Consider the following 8,089-nt stretch of genomic DNA (forward strand, 5'->3'; position numbering starts at 1 on the left):
TCTCTTCTTAATGTCTTCTGTTTCTGTTAGGTCAATACCATTTCTGTCTTTTATTGAGCCCATCTTTGCATGAAATGTTCCCTTGGTATCTCTAATTTTCTTGAAGAGATCTCTAGTCTTTCCCATTCTATTGTTTTCCTCTATTTCTTTTCATTGATCACTGAGGAAGGCTTCATTATCTCTCCTTGCTATTCTTTGGAACTCTGCATTCAAATGGGTATACCTTTCCTTTTTTCTTTCCCTTTAGCTTCTCTTTTCACAGCTATTTGTAATGCCTCATCAGATAGCCATTTTGCTTTTTTGCATTTCTTTTCCACAGGGACAGTCTTGATCCCTGTCTCCTGTACAATGTCACGAATCTCCGTCCATAGTTCATCAGGCACTCTATCAGACCTAATCCCTTGAATCTATTTCTCACTTCCACTGTATAATCATAAGGGATTTAATTTAGGTCATACCTGAATGGTCTGGTGGTTTTCCCTACTTTCTTCAATTTAAGTCTGAATTTGGCAATAAGGGGTTCGTGATCTGAGCCAGTCAGCTCCCAGTCTTGTTTTTGCTGACTGTCAGAGCTTTTCCATCTTTGTCTGCAAAGAATATAATCACTCTGATTCCAATAATGACCGTCTGGTAATGTCCCTATGTAGAGCTGTCTCTTGTGTTGTTGGAAGAGGCTGTTTGCTATGACCAGTGTGTTCTCTTGACAAAACTCTGTTAGCCTTTTACCTGCTTCATTTTGCACTCCAAGGACAAATGCGCCTGTTACTCCAGGTAGCTCTTGACTTCTTAGTTTTGCATTCTGTCCCCTGTAATGAAGAGGACATCTCTTTTGGCTGTTAGTTGTAGAAAGTCTTGTAAGTCTTCATATTTTTCATTAGGTATCTTATATTTATCCTAAAGATAATGCCCACTGGTGATTCGTAACATTTTCAAATTGGGTTTTACTTATACATGAGAAACCTACTGACTCTATATTTTTATCTTTGGGTACAAACTGTGATGTTGCAATGATCATAAACTGTGCCTTTTTCTTTTCCAATGTTTATACCTCTACCTAGTACTATAGGGTGTATGCATACATACATACAGTTGTGTCCAACTCTTTGCAATGCTGTGGACCATAGCCCACCAGACTCCTCTGTCCATGGAATTCTCCAGGCAAGAATACTCTAGTGGGTTGCTATGCTTCTCCTCAAGGGATCTTCCCCACTCAGGGATTAAACCCCATGTCTCCTACTTTGGCAGGTGGGTTCTTTACCACGAGTGCCCCCTGCGAAGCCCAGTACTATAGGGCAATAAACTGTAAATAAACTATAGATAGTCGCTTTGCAATTCTACTTTCTGATTTTAACTTCTTTTTCTAGCTTTATTGTTGTTGTTTAGTCTCTAAGTTATGACTCTTTCTGACCCCACGGAGTGCAGCAGACCAGGCTTTCCTGTCCTTCACTATCTCCTAGAGGTTGGTCAAACTCATGTACATTGAGTTGGTGATGCCATCCAACCATCTCATCCTCTGTTGTCCCCTTCTCCTCCTGCCTTCAATCTTTCCCAGCATGAGGGTCTTTTCAAATGAATCAGTTCTGTGCATCAGGTGGTCAAATACTGGAGCTTCAGCCTTAGCATCAGTCCTTCCAACGAATATTCCTTTAGAATTTTCTGGTTTGATCTCTTTGCAGTCCAAGGGACTCTCAAGAGTCTTCTGCAGCACTACAGTTTTATAGCATCAATTCTTTCCCACTCAGCCTTCTTTATGGTCCAACCCTCACATAGTCACATAGCTTTGACTATATGGACCTTTGTTGGCAAAGATTTTTCTGCACTATCTAGGTTTTATAACAGCTTTTCTTCCAAGGAGCAAGAGTCTTTTTAATTTCATGGCTGCAGTCACCATCTGCAGTAATTTTAGAGCCCAAGAAAATAAAATTTGTCACTGTTTCTACCTTTTCCTCATCTTTTGGCCATGAAGTGATGGTGCCAGATGCCATGAGCTTAGTTTTTTGAATGTTGAGTTTTAAAACAGCATTTTCACTCTCCTCTTTCATGTTCATCAAGATGCTCTTTGGTTCCTCTTTGCTTTCTGCCATTGGAGTGGTATCATGGGAATATCTGGGATTGTTATTTTTCCTGGCAATCTTGATTCCAGCTTGGGATTCATCCAGTCTGGCATATCACATGATGTACTCTGCATATAAGTTAAATAAATAGGCTGATAACGTATAGCCCTGTTGTACTCTTTTCCCAATTTTGAACCAGTCAGTTGTTCCATGCTCAGTTCTGTTTTTTCTTGACCTGATACAGATATTGCAGGAGACAGGGATGGTCTGGTATTCCCAGATCTTTAAGAATTTTACACAGTTTGTTGTGATTCACACAGTCAAAAGTTTTAGCATAGTCACTGAGGCAGAAGTAGATGTGTTTCTGGAATGCCCTTGCTCTTTTTATGATCCAACAGATATGAGCAATTTGACCTCTGGTTCCTCTTCCTTTTCTAAATCTAGCTTGTATAACTGGAAGTTCTTGGTTCATATATTGCTGAAGTCCAGCTTGAAGGATTTTGAGTGTTACCTTGCTAGCATGTGAAATGGGCACAGTTGGGTGGAAGTTTGAACATTCTTTAGCATTGCCTTTCTTCAGGATTGGAATGAAAACTGACCTCTTCCTGTCTTGGGGTTACTGCTAAGTTTTCCAATTTTGCTGACATATTGAGTGCAGCATTTTAACAGCATCATCTTTTAGGATTTGAAATAGCTCAGCTGGAGTTCCATCACCTCCACTAGCTTTGTTTTCAGTAATGCTTTGTTTGTAGTAATGCCTCCTAAGGCCTACTTGACTTCCCACTCCAGCCTTGTTGAACAAATTTAAAAGGTGTTAGTATTTTTTTTATACTATATTATGAATAAAAGTTAATCTGTTTTGAAGTTTCAGCAGAGTTTGTCTGTTAGATGTTCTTCTTCGGGTGCTTTCACAGGATGGATTTCTGAGGACAGTTTTGAGATCTTCTGGGGCTAATATACTCAAATGTTTTCTAGCAAACCATGTAACCCACAAGAGATTAATTTCCAAAATATACAAGCAGTTCATAGAGCTCAATATAAAAACAAAAACAACCCAATAAAAATATAGGCAGAAGATCTATGTGTATCTTTCTGCAGAGAAGACCTAGATGGCCTAGAGACACATGCAAAGATGCTCAACATGGCTAGTTGTGCTGTTGTTCAGCCATTCACATTCCAGGGAGGTTATCTTCACGTGGGCTATTTCCTGATTTCAGGTGTCAGCATGTCCTTTTTGCATTGGCTGTTTCTCAAGTAAGTTTAATTCAAAATAACCGATGTGCCAAAGTGGCATATTCTGCTCCCTCTCATCCCCAAGTAATTAACAACTAAACTCTTAAGTGTTACTCTTGGTTCACCTCACTTTCCTCATCCAAACTTCCAACCTCTTGGCCAATCAGTAAGCTCCACCCAGAAGACACACTTGCTATTTTTCCGCTGTCCCTCCACTGCCTGGTCTAAGCCACCTCCTAGTGAATCAACTGTCCTGCCTGCTCCCTCGGGGCTCGTAACCCATCTTCCATCTTTTAAAAGGGAAAATCAGACTCTTTTGTTTCATGCCTCTGCTTGGGGCACTCTGTGACTTCCTGCTGCCCTTGAAGCAAATCCAGAGAAATCCATCCCCTCCAAAAGCCCAGGTTCAGCCTTGCTGTCCTCACCCGCACCTCCTCTGTGACCCGATGTCCCCGACTGGGCCTTCTGCTGAGCTGGCCCGTGTGCACTGGGTTACCCTGCCTGCTGAACCCCGGTTCCCGGACGGGCAGCCACCTACAGCACCGCCCCCAACTAGGCTCCTCCTGCCTCAGGAACTCAGATTTCCAGCTGCACACCCCCAACTCCCTTCTCCCTTTCAGACCCCACCCAGGCCACCGGCAGAGCCCGCTTGCCTGAGCAGCCATGTCGCTGCCTCCACCTCGGCCACCCCCACCCAAGTCACCTCCAAGGTCACTGCCATGGCCTCTGACAGCCTCTCCGCTGCTTTCACCCCTTTGCATCCTCTTCATGCAAATGCCAATGATCTTTGCAAAGTTGAATCCAGTCCCATTAGGCTCCTGCCAATTCCCCTTCTCACTCAGCTAAAAGGCAGAACGCTCACCAGGGTCCTCAGGCCCCGCAGCAGCCCAGCCCTGGCCCCCTCGCCAGGCCCACCCGCGGGGTGTGGAACCCACTCTGTCCTGCACGTGGTGGCTCCTCCCCCAGACATCCACGCGGCGTCTTTCCTTGCCTCTCCTCGGGCTGCCTGGAGAAGGCCGCTCTGACAGCCCTAGCTGCAGGGAGCCGAGCATGCCACCTGTGGGTTCGCTGTGCCCGCCATGTCCCGTGCCGCCAGGAGAACCCAGCGTTCCTGAGAGCAGGACTTAGTGGTGTGCCCAGAGTCTTCTTTAGGGGCTGCCTCTGTCATAGGACAGAGGTTCCAATACATGTGTGTGGGGTAGGGTTTTGTGACACCAGCCGGGTGTCCGAGAGTTCAACTCGATTCTGACACCAGCTGCCTGGAGGGAATATGTGATCCCACAGGGCAAGGGCTCAGTCTCACAAGACCGCCCGCACTTCAGGCTCCATTCTCAAGTTCCTGTTTGTCAGCTGTGCTCCTGACAACAGCTCAGTTGCAGATTCTAGCCACAGGCTGGCAGTTCAGTTGCTAGAGTGGCTCAAGGAACTCCTTGAGTTCCACTGATTTGCTAGAGTGGCTCACAAAACTTAGGAAAACATTTTACTTACTAATTACCAGTTTATTATAATCAGATATAACTCAGGAATAGCCAGGTGGAAGAGGCACCGGGCAAGGTGTGGAGGAAGCACTGATCCACGCCCTTTTAGAGCCTTCGATGCTCCCAGAACCTCCACATGATCACCGTCTTAAAGGCTCCCAAACCCAGTCCTTTGGGGTTGTACGGCGGTTTCATCACAGAGTCATGATTAAAACCTTAGGTTATTGGTAATTGATTCAATCCCCAGGATCCCTCCCCTCCCCATAGGTCAGGGGGTGGAGCTGAAAGTTCTAATCACACAGATGGTTTCCTGGCAACCATCCTCCATCCTCAAGGGCTTTCCAAAAGTCACTTAAGTAACATCAACCCAGGTGTGGTTGAAAGGGGCTTGTTATGGATATCAAGACACATTTATAGCTCTTATCAATAAGGAAATCCTAAGGGATTTAGAAACTGTGTGCCAGAAATGGAGACAAAGACCAAATGCTGTTGTCTTGTTGTTGTAGCAGGCTGGGCCTCCCCGTTCCTCACCATCTGCAGAAGTTTGCCCAAGTTCATGTCTGTCGCGTCGGTGATGCCATCCATGGTACCATCAGAGTATCACACTGCCTCTTCTACTAGAATGTTAGATTCATAAGACAATTCTCCCCTGTGGCCTCAGTGTCTAGAACAATGCCACGCACACACAAGGTGAAGAAGTATTTGCTGAGTGAGGACAATGAAAGACACTTTCCAGGGGCCAACAGCAGGGCCTCCTTAGAGCTTGGGATCCAGACGATCATCCCAGGAGTCCATCTAGGCCTCGTCCTGGCCTAGGAAGCTGAGTTTGAGAGTTCAGCTGACAGAAGATATCTGAGCCCATAACCCCTGAAGAGCCACCTATGAGAGGCTTATATACCACTGCACACACGTCAGAACAGAAGTAATTCCATGAGGTTCAGTGGATCACACAGTGTGGAAACCTTCCAGGAGACCACATGAGCTAGGCCAGGAGACCACTGAAATGGGATTGATGAAGAGAGGTGGGGAGAGGTTCCAGGCCTTTGGAGCAGTGTGACTCACAGAATCTTGGAACCTTAGAGTGGAATGTAGATGGGGATGAAGAAGGCCTGTTCTGAGGAGGGTAAGGAGACCTCTCCCTTGGGCCTGGTGGGGACGAGGGCGGGACAGAGTCAAATCAGCAAGTTGGTGCCAGTTCCCCTAAGGGCCTCAAGGAACCTCCGCCTGAGGAGCCAGCCTTTGACTCTGTAAGCTCCCGGGTAAGGAAATAAAGCGAAGTAGTCAGAGAGGTCAAGTAACTGCTTTGGCCCCTGGGGACTAACTGTAGCCTGGAGACTGGAAAGCCAGGAGGGCTGGGAAGTAAAGAGGGCCAGCAGGCTCTGGGACCTCGGCAAGCTGGGGGATGGAGGAAAATGTGGATCCGTGAATTAATCACTGGAGACCTCGGAAGCTGTGGTTCTTGGTGGGCTGTTAATATTCAATTTGAGATGCCACTGGCCCACTGTGAGATCTGATTTCTTTCTCAGAAAATGCAGGCACTTCAGTCAAAGCTTTATCTAATCTGGGCCTCTACACATCTACCCGATAGTCCCAGGAATGGGGGGAGGGAAGAGCCTTGATCTGTGACACAGACTTTCTTAGAATCTGTCACTCTACCTCCCTCAAGCTGGATTCTAGTAAATACTGTGCTCCATGCCAAGGTTCCCTGTAGAGGTGTGAGCCCCTGGCCTGGCTGGATGGAGTGTAGGCCAGGGTCTAGAGGTGAGAACCATCCAGAGAGAGGGGCATGGGGAAGAGGTAAGTGATTTACACAAAGCCAAGAAAGTGACTAGTCAGCAGGCACCCAAGGGAGGAACCCAGGCTAGGCCAGGCTGCTGAGTTGGCCCCCTGGGAGATGACAGAGCGCTCCAGCACAGGGAGAGACATGAGGTGCTGGCTTGCAGGAGGAGGAGGAGGTGAACAGTTCCCTGAGTCCAGACAGGCAGCACCCAAACGTGCTCGTCTTGTTGTAGGAAAGGAGACCCCTTCCAGGGCCTGAAACTGGACTCTTGTCTAACACTCGGAAATGAATTGTTGGAGGAGACACATGTACTGACAAAGCAAAAGCAAGAGATTTTAGTGGGAAAGGGTGGAGAGCAGGAGGGTAAGGGGACCTAGGAGAGTCTCGGGTTTTATGGTGATGGGATTAGTTTCTGGGTTGTCTTCGGCCAATCATTCTGACTGAGTCCTTCCTGGTGGTGCACACCTTGTTCAGCCAAGATGGATGTCAGAGAGAAGGATTCTGGGAGGTGGTCAGACACATGGTGTCTCCTTTTGACCTTTCCCGAACTCTTCTGGTTGGTGGAGGCTTATTAGTTCCCTGTTCCTTACCAGGACCTCCTGTGGTAAAACAACTCATGCAAATAGTTACTATGGTGCCTGGCCAGGGTGGGCGGTTTCAATCAGTGTGCTTCCCCTGACAGTCTCACCCGAATTCCCAGCCATGGTCTGCCGGGCAAGACGTCCCTGCTTCTCACACTTGTACTTTTAAAGGGGAAGACAAGAGTCAGGGTCATCTTTGACTTGCGGGCTTGCCCGCTTGGGATGCCCCGACCTTATGCTGGAGCGGCCCCGCCCCAGGCGGCCCTCGCTGGCGCCTGGGGTCCCTGCAGGGCGCCCTCTGCCACTCCAGCGACTTTTGTCACAGTCTCCTGGGCCCTCCCCTCCCAGCAACCAATGCCCCGTCGTTGTCCGGGTCAGAGGGGCCACTTCAGAGCCAGAGCACAGAAGGTGTGTTTTCGCCCTCACTGTTTACCAGAAAGGAAAGAGACTGAAATAGAGCAAACCAGCCTCCCTTTGCTCAGCGAAATACTCCTCCCTTCAATTAAGGGGAAAAAAAAGAATCCTATTTAGGGCAGTAAGGAAAGGCAGCGATGGTCATGGAAGTTCAGTCTAGTTCACGCAAGAGGTTAGTGTAAAAGGGCAGGGTAGCGAGCAGTTGTACAGCCAAAGAAGCCTCTCGGGGACCCGCGGACAGATGTCCTCGGTAAATGAGCTTTAAAACTCGGAGCATCGGTATGCTCTGGCCCACGTGCCTTGTGATTCTAGCTGGTTCCAGGAGGCGCTGCCAGCCGGGTCCCCCAGACCCACCCCCGGGCGGCCGCGGTGCCTCCCACACCCCGCAGTCTCCCGTCTCCTCTGGGGCCGGGTGCGCTTGCCGAGTCCGGGCCCGCACTGATGCTTCCGGGAAGCGAAACGAAGCCGCTCCGAAGTTTCCACCTCGGCCTCGGCTTTTGGTTTCCCGCTCTCCGCGGGGTCCCAGGCGGGGCGCGGGGCGGGGCCGGG

The 8,089-nt window shown here is 48.4% G+C and overlaps 1 protein-coding gene across 1 annotated transcript in view; it reads left to right on the forward strand.

Moving 5' to 3' along the window:
- The first annotated feature begins 7,677 nt into the window (after positions 1–7,677).
- The window catches only part of ATP10A (ATPase phospholipid transporting 10A (putative)), a 182,391-nt gene continuing 181,979 nt past the window's right edge, over positions 7,678–8,089 (forward strand). The window contains exons 1-2 of the mRNA XM_040257138.1: positions 7,678–7,712; positions 7,853–7,952. Coding sequence (XP_040113072.1) covers positions 7,678–7,712; positions 7,853–7,952 — 135 coding nt within the window. The remainder of the gene's footprint in view (positions 7,713–7,852; positions 7,953–8,089) is intronic.

This window comes from Oryx dammah, unplaced genomic scaffold (assembly GCF_014754425.2).
Source record: "Oryx dammah isolate SB20612 unplaced genomic scaffold, SCBI_Odam_1.1 HiC_scaffold_16, whole genome shotgun sequence".
Lineage (NCBI taxonomy): Eukaryota > Metazoa > Chordata > Mammalia > Artiodactyla > Bovidae > Oryx > Oryx dammah.